This window comes from Trichomonas vaginalis, chromosome VI (assembly GCF_026262505.1).
Source record: "Trichomonas vaginalis G3 chromosome VI, whole genome shotgun sequence".
Classification (NCBI taxonomy): domain Eukaryota; phylum Parabasalia; order Trichomonadida; family Trichomonadidae; genus Trichomonas; species Trichomonas vaginalis.
Genome location: NC_067208.1, coordinates 10,155,705 through 10,170,334, shown reverse-complemented (window position 1 = coordinate 10,170,334; position 14,630 = coordinate 10,155,705). Strand labels below are relative to the sequence as shown.

General features: G+C 33.8%; 3 protein-coding genes across 3 annotated transcripts, besides 2 other annotated features; 2 read left to right on the top strand and 1 right to left on the bottom strand.

The window, feature by feature from the left end:
- Nucleotides 1-801: part of a mobile genetic element that runs on past the window's edge.
- Nucleotides 802-837: 36 nt separating this feature from the next.
- On the top strand, nucleotides 838-5,855 carry TVAGG3_0838300 (A-type inclusion protein-related family; the record flags this gene model as incomplete). Its single annotated transcript, XM_001319140.1, has 1 exon — nucleotides 838-5,817. One exon carries the CDS (start codon nucleotides 838-840, stop codon nucleotides 5,815-5,817), a length of 4,980 nt encoding a protein of 1,659 aa, XP_001319175.1.
- A 1,507-nt stretch (nucleotides 5,856-7,362) lies between these two features.
- On the top strand, nucleotides 7,363-8,388 carry TVAGG3_0838290 (uncharacterized protein; the record flags this gene model as incomplete). The annotated part of the gene is made up of 1 exon (XM_001319139.1): nucleotides 7,363-8,388. The coding sequence occupies one exon, from the start codon at nucleotides 7,363-7,365 to the stop codon at nucleotides 8,386-8,388; it is 1,026 nt and encodes a 341-aa protein (XP_001319174.1).
- A 46-nt stretch (nucleotides 8,389-8,434) lies between these two features.
- Nucleotides 8,435-8,526: a mobile genetic element.
- A 335-nt stretch (nucleotides 8,527-8,861) lies between these two features.
- TVAGG3_0838270 (coiled-coil domain-containing protein 162 family) lies at nucleotides 8,862-14,375 on the bottom strand (the record flags this gene model as incomplete). The annotated part of the gene is made up of 1 exon (XM_001319138.1): nucleotides 8,919-14,375. One exon carries the CDS (start codon nucleotides 14,373-14,375, stop codon nucleotides 8,919-8,921), a length of 5,457 nt encoding a protein of 1,818 aa, XP_001319173.1.
- Between the last annotated feature and the right edge of the window lie 255 nt (nucleotides 14,376-14,630).

Here is a 14,630-nt window from a genome sequence, read left to right as displayed (position 1 = left end):
TTTAATTCTTTATTTTTTAGGATTGTTAGCTTTGTAAGATTGCTTTCTCACAAGAGAAAACAAGTATAAGGTTTAAGCTGTATGTATTAAAGTTATAAATATTTGATTTTAAAAAAAATCAAGATTTTAAAAAAAATCAAGATTTTAAACTTTAAAGGTATTAATTATGATTATCTTTCTTTAGCTTTGCATGCTGTATGCTACTTTTGGAAACTGCTCTATTGTATTAGAATGTTTTTAAATTTTGCACCTAAAAATGCGTAATATTAAAAATTAAGGTATTAATTATGATTATCTTTCTTTAGCTTTACATGCTGTATGCTACTTTTGTCTTTGAGACATTCCATGATTTAAGTGAAGAAGCTTTAAAAAAATGCAAAAAAAAGTAATAAAATAAAAAATTTTTAGTATCGATAATCTGAAATATGTTGTTTACTTAAGCCGCGAGCGAAGCAAGCGGCTTAGTTTCGTAATTTCGTACAATCTTTTTTCGAATCTGTTCTTTTCTTAAGCCGCGAGCGAAGCGAGTGGCTTAGTTTCGTAATTTCATACAATTATTTTTCGAATTTGTTCTTTTTGTCAACCGCGAGCGAAGCGAGTGGCTTTTTATTTTTTAAATTTTTTTTCTTTCTTACTTTTTTTCTCCCCCTTACTTACAAATTTGATAGTAACTTACCAAATCTCTCTATCATATAATAATAAATTAATCCATTTTTTGTTTCAAATCTGACACTTTACATTTCTGACATGTAAACTTGTCACTTTTCACTTCACTTCACTGGGCAAGTTTGTGCCCCCCTCGAGTGGGAATAGAGAACGTTTTTAAAATTTTTTACAATGACAACGGAAGGGCTGGAAAATCTTATCCAGGACCCCGACGTTTTTGCACTTGGAATCGACTCTGGGCCTATTAAAGAAGTTCTCGTAGAAATTGCTCAAAGAGTTGATTCTTTGCAGATGAAATTGCAAAAACAGCAAAATCCGCAGAATAGTTTTGATAATGATGAAATAAGAGATATTAATATTCGATTAAATGAGCTTTCCAAAGCGCAACAACAACAAAATACAGACTTTACAAATGAAGTTCATGAATTAAAGCAATTCTTTAATTATCAAATGAAAGATTTACGTGAAACATTCGACAAATCTGAAAAAGCTCTTAACGATCGTATTTCAGGCATCCAAATACCAACACCAACCATAATTCAAACTCAATCTAAACCTTCTGAACCAGTTGTTCAATATGTTCCTCAAACAATCGTTCAAGAAGTTGCTCCTAAGGATGATGGTGTTCAAATGAAGAAGTTAACATATGATGTTCAGGCACTTAAAGAAAGAATTGACTCATTAATCTCAACAATCAATCTTTTGAAAGAAGAACGAACAATGCCATCCGTTAAAATTGATCAGATACCAACCGATGATACTTATCAAGAAAAAATACCAACACCAAAGTTAGATACAATTAAAAATCAAGATATCGTTCCACCAGCAAATGATTTAGTACTTACTCCAATCAACCAAGTTGAAGAACGCTCACAACCCCCTCCTAAAGTTGAAATAAGTGACGTTCCTCAATCAGAAACAACAGATCCAAATATTACTGACTTATATTCCAAACTTTCAGCACTTTCTCATGATGTAATAAATAACAGAGATAAAATATCTACAATTACAAAGACAACAAATAAAATTATCGTGGAATTTGAAAATCAACACCAAGAATTTGTCAAAGCACAGCATGCAAACTCTACCATTACAGAAAATATCGATAAGCTTCACCAGAAGACCTCAGAGATTGGATATGAATCCGATAAAAAGACTACAAACTTGAAATCAATTATTGATGACATTGTAACTAAAATGGATAAGCAAATTGAACAAATTAGGACATTATCTAAGACACCAACCATCGAACCAATAGCTCTTCCTGACTTTGACAAACTTTTCAATGATATGAAAGGAAATGTTCAAGAAGTCATTAATGAAAACGATACAAACTACAGGAAACAATTTAATTATCTCAAAAACGAGCTAACGAGCCTCAAAGTTGCTTTGAAAGATGTATCAAATAAAGATATCCAAATTAAAGAGACAACTCCACCTCCAGAGATGGCACCACCCCCAACAATTAAGGCTGTAGAGGTCCCCGTTGAAGTTCCTCAGGTCAAAGAACCTGAACCTCCACAAGAAATAATTGAAAGTCCTAAATCTTCACCAAAAGTGGCCACATTTACAACAGCGCCACCTGTAACCAAAGTAGAAGAGGAAGAAGAGCAGCCTCCTGTGATTGTTGAATCTCCTATTCGATCTCATGTTCCTTCATCTCGAAAAGTGTACAATCACGCCGAAATACAGACAGATCCAGCCGAGCTCGAGCCAATACCTGTCGAAAGAGTCTCATTTGGCACTCCTATCATCATGTCCATGCCAAATTCGATTCAGACCCAATTCATTATCGACAGATCTCCAGCGCCGATCACCTATTGTCGACCATTTATCCGTAGCAACAGTGTTAAACTTGTTACAGTACGTACTAACACTCCAAAGTACAAAGAAGGCGATACAAAACCATTAAAACCAAATAAAGGTGTTGCAGAAGTAGTTTCAGAGACCGTTGTTTCAAACGAACAAGTTGTTGATGAAGCAGAACCAATAGAGAACGTCAGCGTTGGTGTTTCTCCTGTTCCTTCCCGTCATTCCGCATCTGTCACTCCTCGTGTGAAATTCACCGATTCAGCCACAGAATCATCGACAAAAACTGTTCCTATGTACAAAGATTACGTTGATATTGACATTCAAACAGACATTTCTGTTTATTCATCAATGGGAACAACACCAATACCATCCAGACAACACACGGCAACAAAAGAAACACGACAAGAACAAATCCTTCCACCACCACAACCTGTTCAACAACCTGTTCAACAAACACAAACAAAAGAACCATTACCAACAATTGATTCCGATCCTGAAACGAAATTTGTCAAAGTTGAACAAGAAAAGAAACCAGAGATGCCAAACTATTCAAATATAGATCATCCTGATATGGCATATATGGAACAATATGATACACATGCAGAGAAATACATTGAACCGAAGAAATCAAGTAATTTGTTACAGTTCAATCGTAGTAATTCAATACAATATTTAGTTCTTAAACATGATTTGATAAAAGAAGAGAAAATATCAATGCAAAAATCAATGTCATTGGAAAGAATGTTGAATTTGAACATTGTTGGTCAATCTCTTCCTAGTCAAAACATTATAATTAATGCTGATCCAAAGGATGGATTTACTAAAGAAGACCAAGATGAATTAGTTAAGAGATTAACAGCAGCATCAAATCCAAAGAGATTAGATAAATTCGAACAATTATTGGCACAGTATCATGATGAAGTTTCTGAATTAGAAAGTAAAATTTCGATGTTACCATTTGGAACAGATAAAAAGATTATGGATATCGAACAGATCTTGAACAGATGGATAGGAAATGTCCAAATGATACATAGAAGAGTTAATGAATTATCAGATACAATGGCTGATGTTCCGAAGAAGAAAACAATGTTCGTGTCAATGGTCGAACAAAAAGATGGAATGATTTCAATTCCTCCGTCACAAAAAGTGGAAGTTCCTATTGACACAAAGACAGAAACAACAACATCAGCAGTCATGGAACCAGAAATTGTTATACAAATGAAGAGACAAGTGTCAACAGGTGAAAAGAGGAAACCTCCGGAGCTAAAATTATCATTTGCAAATAACGAGATGTTGAATCAAGCTCCAAAACAACAACCTCAACAAAAACAGTTCGCAAACACATTCGAATTGGATGTAAGACCTGAAGATGCAATGATTGGAAAAGGTACTATATCAGAACAATTCCAGAAATGCAATGAAAGAATAGAAGCTCTTAAATTGGTCGTAACAAAATTCGAAAATGATTTATATCACATAGAACATGAAGTACAAGAAATGAAAGCTTCTCAGCCTGACGCAGAAACATTGAAACCAATCATTGAACACCATTACCATCACGCAAGACGTAGCCATTCTACTGATAGCTCAAAGAAGGATAAAAACACTGCTTTGGGTGATTCAAATCCATCTTCTGTAACTCAGTCAATGGAAAACCCGCCAAATCCAGATTCAGAAGAAAAAGAAAAACAAAATGAAGAAAAACCAAACGAAGAAGAAGAAGAGGAAAAGAAGGAAGAAAAGACTGAAGAAAAGAAGGATGAAAATAAACCAGATATGGGAGAAAGGCCACATTCACCAGAAAAACCAAAGACACCTCCCAAATTAGAACCTGCAGAAATATTGACATCTGATGAAAAGAATATGCTCGTTTATAAGATACAATTCGCTCCTTACTTCTTTATCGACCAAAAACCGCCGGAACAGACCAAATCTCAAGAAAAAAATGTCGCTTCTATGGTCGCTGCTTTGGATACTGAGAATATAACTATACCAAGATACGATGAACAGATCAGAATCATGAGAGATGCTTTGGTTGACTTAAGAACGAATCTTCAACTTATTAGACAAAGATATGATGAAAGAATCAACCAAATCACCACCCAACAGATAGAAATGAACAAGACAGGTGATAATGCTGCTGATTCTGCTGCTCTTATGAGTCTGAAGAAAAATGTTGATGAAAAATTTGACGACTTCGAAGGCCAATTCAAATTCTTGAGGCAGGAGATGTATGAATTCATGAAAGACAGGCCAGAGAGAATCATTGAGAAGGTTAAAGAGGTTGTTGTTAAAAATGAATCAGATAAAAAGGAAAAGAAAGAAGTTACGAAGAAGAAACATGAAAAGAAAGAGAAGCCACCACCACCTCCACCCCCTCCACCACCAGAATTAGATGTAGATTTCTCAATTAAAAAGACAAAGAAATTAATTGGCAACATAGAGTCACCGAGAGTGTTTAAAGTTAATCATTTAGAAACACTGAGCTCGCCAGATGACTCAACAGATGATTCTGAAGTCATTATTGACGAAGATAATAATCCTATCAACATTGGAGGCTCAAGGAGATCAAGTTTCAGACCAAAACAAAGCAGTGCTGATGATACAAGCGCAACATCGGACTCAGAAGAGCCAGAATCAAGTGATTTACCAACAAGAGATGATTCCAAGGATCAATCTTCCAGAACAGAAGGAAATACAGCAAGAAAAGAAGATGGACATTACGTACCACAATTAATTGACGAGGTTTCAGTTTACAATGCCTTACCAAAGAGTGATTATACAGATAAATTAGTTCCAATGATGGTGAAAATGAGAGATGAGCTTAAGACTTATATAGACAAAGTATCATCAAGGAACGGGAAGCTTGAAAAGGTCGTCAGAGATAAATGTGCTAAAGATTATGTTGAATCTTTCTTCAGAAAGATGAGAGTAATTATCCAGGCAACACATGAAAAGGTTAAAACAGTTGTCGATGCATTACCTCAAAGAATTACTCGAACAGAGCTTGAAGAAAGATTACAAAATCTTGCAGCTCCTTCCATCGAAAAAGAAGCATATGCAGCACAATCTAACACAGCTTATTCAAGATGCCTGTTCTGCGGCTCTAAATTACCACCAGGAAGAACTGATTTAGGAAATCCAGAAGCAAATGGAGGAAAACCAATTCCTCCAAGATCAAATATAGTCAACAACGAGAAAGGCGTTGTCTATAAAGGAAGACAGTCTGTTGGATCTATCCCTACAATGGCTCCTTTGCCTCCAATTGGAACAAAACCAAAATCTCCTACATCTCAGTCAGTTAAAGAAGAAGCTAACGATTTGCTTCCAAAATTGTAACTAAATATATATATACTATACATGAACAAACAAAAAATATATTGTAATTTAAAAAAATTATGTTTTGAAATTTCAATTTTTTTTCTAAAAAACAACAAAATATATTTACATCTTTATATTTGAACATAAAATATCACCGAAAATGATCGAGAAACTATGCGGATTTCTAGGATATCTACCATTGGAATATGATAATCAGGTTCCTCGTTTCCAAAGCCATCCATGAAAACAGTTTTCCAGAGGTAATAGGTAAATTTCGAACAATCATTTTTACATGAAATTATACAGGAATGAGGAACCATATATGACTGTAGGTCAGGAAAATAGCAGTATGGCAAAACAATAATATTAGCAGGAGAAATCAGTCCTGCACGTGTCACTGAATAGAGGCTTGTTCTATAGAAAAAGACTATATAATCATCAAAAATATCTTCCTGTTTATCGTTTTTAATAGGGGAAAAAATGGTCATAGTGCCTCTTAGGTATATGCTCATAACTCTTGCTTACATTCTCTATAATCATTTTGCTGGTAGGAAAAATATGAATGTGATAAAGCCCATATTTTTTTAAAACACGTAAAATAAAATTTTTGGAAGAATTTCTTATTTTTTTTAATATATTAATGTATTTAGTAATCTATGCATTATTTTGAATGTAATCAAATTCAATAACAGAGGCTCAGCTTCTTCTCAATTTCTAACGTGCATATAAGTTTTTGAATGATGAAAAAAAATTAAAGATATCGATTTTCAATATCATATAACTTTCTTTACGAAATTCACTATAAAAATTTCAATAATCTCTCAAAACTGATTTTTGTTTTATGTGTTGTTGTTCTTCGTCTCGATCTTCAAATTATCCACCAGGATTAGAGGACTTCTACCCAGGGGCGCAATATAACATCCGAGAACACAAGTTGTTCGTTCCAAGTAATAGAATTCAAGCTTATCCAGAATTTTATGATAATAATAAAACCATCAACGAAATTGTTCCAGATTGTCATAATTCATCCGAATTCGCTATTAAATATACATTTCCGATAATTCCGTTTAAATGCGATGGAGAATATGTTGATTTTCTAGTCGGTTGTGATTATTATTTCATCAACAAGGAGTACAAGATTGGATATACTATTCTGTTGTATTCAAGTGAAAAATCTCTGGAACCTGAAATAACTAGATTCACAAAGAGACCTGTTGATACAAGTATTTCTGTTGAAAAAAGGATATTTGAGATGGCAAAACTGTTATTTGAGCCAACAGAAGATTATTTTTGTCCAAAAATTTTTGATTTGAATTGTGATCTTCCAAAATTTTATGAATACAAGAAATCTTTTCTTGAGAAACATGACATTCAAGATCATATTTTACGAAAACCTAAAATTTATTCACATTGTAGAGAGAAAGATCACTATTATATCCATGATTATGAATTATATTCTATATTTGAAGCACCTCCAACTATCACACTCAAAAAAAAACAGAATCTTGTAACTTAAACAACGATCAAAGAAATAATAGTTCTCAAATTGAAGATACTGATTCTATGAAAGGAAGCACTGATTATTCTGAGATAGATGAAGAATGGATATTCCAAGATTACAGAAATTGTTACGAACCAATCCCGAAGAAAGAATATGACTTTTTATACTTTGTTGACAAGCAAGAAGATGGAATTAAATTCAGCGGCGATCGTTATCATCCTGTCATTGCATTCCGTGGAGTCTTTCAAGACAGAGTTTTCTTTTTCTATGGAAAAGGTCTTTTTGTAGTATCAAAAGAAGGAGAGATTTCCCCAGCATCTGTAAGAGTATCTCCATACTGTTACATCCCATTATATATTCCGACACAATTTAGAAGTCCGAATGGTCTTTTAGAAAAGATTATTGTTCACAAGATGAAAAAATATCTTTCAAAAAAAAGTTATTATCAGAAAGATCCAGTTAATTACCTATTTTGGTGGGATGATGGTGCAGGAGGCTTTGGAATTGAATCTGCTCAATTTTATCGCAAATATTATATTCCTATGGGTGATATTCAACCACATTACTATGATGACTATTATACAAGAAAAATGAAGGAAAAACATTCAGATGAGCAGATAAAGCCAATGATTAATTTCACTCAAAAAAGCGATTATTTCAGTAAATCATATAACTTTCGTGGTGCTTTGCAAATATCTAATTTTGTTCATTCAAAAGAAGAAAAAAGTTGGAAAGCAGCTAAGGAGTCGGAAATATCTTTATTAAAAAAAGAGAATCAAAAATTGAAGAAAGAAAATGAATTACTCAAAACCCAAATAGAGAGATATCAAACATCTAATAATAAAGACAGAACTCCAGTTAATTCTGATAAAACATCACCTCCTCGAAAAAGACGTGTTCGCCACAGAGTTGTTAAACACGAATCGAACTGTACTCAACCTGTAAACGGATCATCAACAGATAATCATCAAGAAAACACAGTAAATAGCAAAATTCCAATTTCCAAGAACCGTCATGATACGTTCGCGAGAGATGATGCAGTCAAAAAAATTCGTCGTCGAAAAAGATCTAATGTTCAAAAAGAATAATTTTTAAACAATTTTTGGTTTTTAGTATTTTTTATTCTTCATTTAAGGGTGCACTTACGCTCCTATGACAGGGCCTTCAATTCAGATGTTTAAGGTTAAATTTCAATGGCGCTTCACGCCGGTTGTCAGATGAATTAAGGGTGCACTTTGACACTCCTTATGAACATTTGAGTACTTTCTGAGACTCTGTTTGCCAGAAAGTATTCATTTGTAAATTTTCTGACGCTAAAATAAAATTTTGGTCTTTCAAAGTTTTTGACATTGTGGGTTCTTGTGTCAGAAAGTACTCAGTTATCCTCTCAAACGATGATTTTTTTTACAAAGCGCACTATATTTTCAAGACATAATTTTATATCAGATTGACAAAAAATATAAGTTTTGCCTCTCTTATGTCATAATCATGAGTATGTATGTGCTAAGGATTCCATGCTAGAGTAAGCGTACAATTAAAAGTTAATATTGATAAACATAGAGTATTTTATAAATATATTAATAAACAAAAATAAAAATAAATAATAATAATAAAAAAGTTATAATTTTGAAATTGATCTTGGAGGAAGAACAGGCTTTGTAATCGGTTTGACTTTCGAGGCAGCTTTAGCCAACGAAGATTTAGCTCCATTGAACTTGAGTGTTGCCTCCATCTGCTTCTTTTGTTCAACCGATCTTCCGTCTTTGTCTGATTGATATCTCTCGATTTGGATTTTGAGTAACTCGTTTTCTTTCTTCAATTTTTGATTCTCTTGAGAAACTGAAGATGTTGCCAATTCTCTGTTCCTCATGTCTGCTTCCCAATCTTTAGCTTCTTGCGAAAGAACAGAGTTTGATGTTCGTAACATAACACCACGCGAAATTCTTGCATCTCTTATTTGTTCGCGAAGTTTACTGATATCTTTCATTGGTTTTCTTATTTCGTTTTCTGCTTTTTCTTCAATTTCATCTGATTCTCTTCTCAACTGCTCCAACTCACTCTCTTTAGCTTCTAGTTTTGCAAGTAACTCATCAATATTTACATCACCAACATCATCAAACTTTGCGATTTCTGTCTTGAGTTCGTCTGCTTTTCTCTCGTTTTTAGCTTTCCAATGAACTAACTGAATATTTGACATTTTTTCATTTTCCAATTGTTGTTTAACTTTTTCGATTTCTATTTCGAGATCTGCGAGTCTTCTTCCTGTTTCTATAAGTTGTTGTGTCATCATCTTTCCATCTTCATCAGATGATAATTTAGAGCCCCACAACTGTGCATTTGCACTTCTTCTGTCTGATTCAGCACTTGCAATCTTTTTAGAAAATGATCTTTTCAAAGCAATCAAAGCCATGCAACGAGTAATTCTCAAAATCTTTATTTTCTTTTGCAACAAAACATTTTCTTCTTCGATATCTTCGATCTTCTTCTTGTTGTCGTTGTTTCCATTCTCATGTTTCTCTCCATTTACTTCTAATTGGACACCTTGCGCTGTGAAAATTCGCTTGGAAACTTGGTCTAAAACTGATTTCTTGATTCCACCAAATTCACTCTTTTTGTTTGTTATTTCTGTCTTCAAATCATTAACTAGATCATCGAACTGAACTCTTTCTTCGCTGATCATTTCCATTTCTTGTTTGCTTCTGTTTTCTCTCAACAAAGCTAATCTGCCTCTTAAATCATTGATTTCAAAGAAAGAATCCGTGAAAAGAACAGAAGATTGGCTTGCAATTTGTCTTTCTAATCCGTCTTCTTGCAATTTTTGGAAAATTGACAATAAACTTCCTTCTTCATCATTCTTTTGTAACTGGTTTGCCAATGCACGAATGTAATCACTCCATGTAGTGTTCAAATCATTAACAGAACCTTCTCCAAATATACTCAACGCGTTAGTCATTTTCTGTGCCATTGCTTCGAAAACATCAGCATCATACAAAGTTGAAAAAGTGCCATCATGATCTCTTCTTTCCAAAGTTGTTGAATCCAAAGCCGTATAAAGGAAATTGGTTAGTTGTGCAACGGAATACCTCATTTCCTCATTGAACTGTTTATCAGCTTGTGCAGGAGTTACTTGTAACAATGCATTTCCTGTTTTATTCGAATAAATTTCACTCGAAATATCAGGTTTTAATTCAGCAACGTTTTTAGTTCCTCCTGACAAACCATGTTCGATTGTAGAGACTTGTTCTTGTACAATCTTTATCTGCGAGTTCAGTATTATACAATCAATTGCATTCCTTGCAACATCGAATGTTGTTTGAGTCTGTTTTTGTATGGAAACAGGAGTGAATTTTTGAGTTGTTTCATCATCAACACTCAGTGTTTTGTTGACTTCGCTTAATATCAAATCATTCCATGCTGTTTGTCCTGTGATTGCCGCTGTGTGATTCAAAAGAGAAACAAATGTTTCTTGAGTGATTTGATTATGCGTGTATTTGTCCAACAACAAATAATAAGCGAATTTAAGATGGAACAAACAAATCGCATCTTTCAGGAATCGTATACTTGATGGTAAGATCTGGTAGTATTCCATGACAGCTGTGCCTTTGATTCCTTTAATTGCGGTATCCAAAAAAGTGTCAGTTGCTTGTAAACTTGAAGAAAATTCAAGTCTATCGTTATCTTTGGCTCCTGAAAGGAACTGATTAACCCAACAAGGAATATATCTGTCGCATGAACAGATGTGTTTATCAACAAATTGTTGTTGATGCATTTCTTTCCATAAATCTTTGACAATTTGGCAAAATCTTGGTGAAGAATTTTTACTTTTTTCATTATCAAAAGAAGAACCAGATCTTGCTGTGTCAACTTTCATGGATTGGAAGAAGAATTCGATAGTTCTCAATGCGGCATGCTCAATCCTATAGAAGTAATGTACATATTTATCTTCCAAGTATTTGCTTGCGATGTCAACTTGCCTTGAATTTGGCAATCTTTGTAATTCATTCGTTAATTTTTGGAAAAATCCTGTTTCCATTGAAAATTTTCCGTTGTAAAGAGAAGGATATAAATTACTACTTGACATGGAAATAGAGCACTCGTATTTGGCCAACAACAACAATTTCAATCTGTATATTACATAGCTCAAAACATCCTTCAATGACATTGTTTGTCTTGCGAAAGGAGAAGTCTGCATCATTTGGAAAACTTCAACCCAAGAAGGGACATAAAACATCGATTCAAAATTACCTGCTTCATTTACAAAAACCGTACTTTGTTGTGGTCCGAGAACGAAAGTATCAATGAAAGCATTTGACTGCAAAACAGTTCTTTCTATATTAGTAATTCTATAGATTTCGTATCTATAAATTGGCAAAGAAAATGCTTCCAACATTTCACTTCTATACAAATCATATAATGTATCAGAGTTATAATCTTTCTGTCTTGTCTTTGACGTCAATATTGTTCTTGTTCTCGTTTTAATTGACGAAATAGAGACCATGAACGAGAGTTTGTCACTTTGCATCAGTTGATTATCTCTATAAATAGAAGCAGAATCGTAAAACAAAAGAGGAGCAATAAATTGTTTCATGAACTTTTCGGCACCTTGTTCTTCATTGAGTTTCTCATCTTGTACAGTTAAGAAAACATCAGATGATGTTTCATTCATCTCAAAAAATTGAACAAGTCTGTCTGAATCTATTGAAACATTATTATATCTAACAGCTGCTTCCAAAATTGTGTTTTGCAACCTTTGGTAACGAACTAATCTGTCCAATAGATCGAAATTATTGGATAGTATTATATCCTTTACATCACTAGGCGAACAGAAATTGATTGTCACAGGTTCGATCTCTGACAAAGCGAAATCAATTGTTTTTTCGCCACTTGATGTTTGGTGCATTTCCAAGACATCTCCGCCTTTCGCTGTTTCTCTGAACGGTCCCATTAAAACTGATCTGTCTGAGATGTTCAGCCAATCACAGCCTTCGTAATAGGCGACTTGCAACATGTTCGTTCTGATCACTTCTTCTTCTAATTGTCGTGTAAAGTGCAAAAACCGTTTTAATGCTAAGAAAAATCTCAATTTCTTTCCTTCGTTCATGTTCTCACTTATAGCGTCGAATTCAGTGATCCTGTTAACGAAGGCAGAGTTGAACAATGAGTTGACTGTATCGCTCAGCACGAAATTAAATGAAGAAGTGCTTCTATCGTAAGGAAATTGACAAACGTCACTTTTTAACATTTCTTCGACCTGTGACCATACACTTAACTCCACACAATTCATGAATCGGATCTGTCTGATCTGCAATGTCTCTATGAACTCGAGAGAAACATTGTGAATTACGTTGATAAATTCGCCAATTTTTCCTAAACTCTGGTAAACTTCGAATACAGTCATGGGAATACTCTCATTGTATCTCTTATAGAAGTGTTTCTCGTTTGCGAGACTGATTGGTCGGTCAAAAATAGGAATGACCTCATTAAATTGAGTTGAGATTTGTCTTTCATGCATAACTTGCGAATTGAAGAGGAATCTGATGATATCCGCTTTCTTATGCATGACTTCAACCTCAATTTCGAACGGGCTCTCGAAACTTCGGTATAAATGTAATGGCAATTTCGGAGTTTCGTCAAGGACTTGAGATATCACGTTCCAGAGATTGTCTTCGCCTGAATGCTCATATGCTTCTAATAATGGCTGCAAAAGAGCTCGTTTTGCCATTAAGAAATTCGACATATGAATTAATAACCTTTCAAGAATTCCTTCTTTGTCAACTGTGAGCGATGCTTCTTCTATTGTTGATTGGTACCTCTCTAAGTTGAATGTTGCGATCTTTAGAATCATATTTTTGACAGATTCGTATTTTGAAAGAGCTTTTGTGAAAACTACAAGGTTTCCTTCTTCATCTTTGATCTCTATGATGTTTGGAATCTCAGGATCCGATGAAATCTGATAGTTTTTGCCAGTTCTGATTAATTCAAAATAATTTAAATGAGAAAGAATAAGAACTAAGAGGTATTTCATATGAACAAGGCGTAGTTCAAGCCAAGAAACAAGTTTATGGTCAGGAATCTTCGCGTGATAGAACCTAACAACTTCATTTATGTTATTCATCACTTCTTCTTGAGTAAAAGTAAATAAATGCTCAAATATGAGTGAAAACTTGACATCAGGAGCAACATCATCAAGTAATCTGTCCATTACAAGTTGTTCTTGCGATGGTTCGATTTTATTTGTTTTTCTTGGGTAATTTCGCTCAACATATTCGATATTTAGCTTCTTCCAGAGTGTATGGAAGATCTTATCTGCATGATAAAGGAATTCTTGGCCATCTGCCTGAGAAATATCAGTATGAATTCCAAATTTTTTGGAAAGTCTTTCTAATTCTTTATCAACTAGCTCTGGAGTATCATGAAAAGTAAGAACTTGAGGTCTAGAGCTATCTTTTGTCATTGTATCCATAACAGTTTTTAATATTCGATTAACTATTGAAGATCTTGATGATAATGGGAATGCTTTGATCTTCTGGTTGATAGAGTTTAAGAATGCTCTACGTGCTGTCTCGTAAAATGTTGAATTTACTTGTAATTTGATATCAGCTAAACTAAAAGTGGAAATTGTTGTTGCTTGAAGACGCTTCAAACCAGATTCACATTGATAAATCCTATTTGCTATGTCTTTTGTAAAAGTAAAGAGAGATTCTTGAGAATCAATAATTATTTGCGAATTTGTGAAATGATTTTTAACAATATCGCGTATAGTTTTAGCGCGGTTGATTTCATTTGCGAAAAAGAGCTTCAATTGCTTTTGCGTTTCGTTCGGTAAGTCCGGATTTATGTTAGAACTGTTTAAGAGATCGTCTGAGTATGTAGCGAATGTTGGTATCTTTACGGGGTCAGTAAACTTCGTCAAAAACTCATCTCTTTCTGTTCGATAGTCTAACATTGTTTTAATTTCAGGAATCGTCGATGATAACATCGAGATTTCAGTAGGTGTTAGATCACGAAGCTTAACCTCGGTAGTGCTGGATAATTTTTGTGTCAGCAATTCGAGGTCAGCTTCAGTATTTTCCATTCTCTTTTAGCAAAAACACGTTTTTTTGAAATCTTTTCTTACAAAAATTAGATATTCAAAAATTAATAAAATAAAACGAATATGCATACTATGACGAATAAAAATTCTCCATAAATAATACGAAAATTATATAATTTTTAGAATAATTTTTTTCAATCTTTCTTTAATTCTTGTTAAATAGTGATAAATATTTTTGTCTTTGGAGAACTATTAAATTATCTTACACAAATCCAAGTTAATGATTCTAATGTGGTA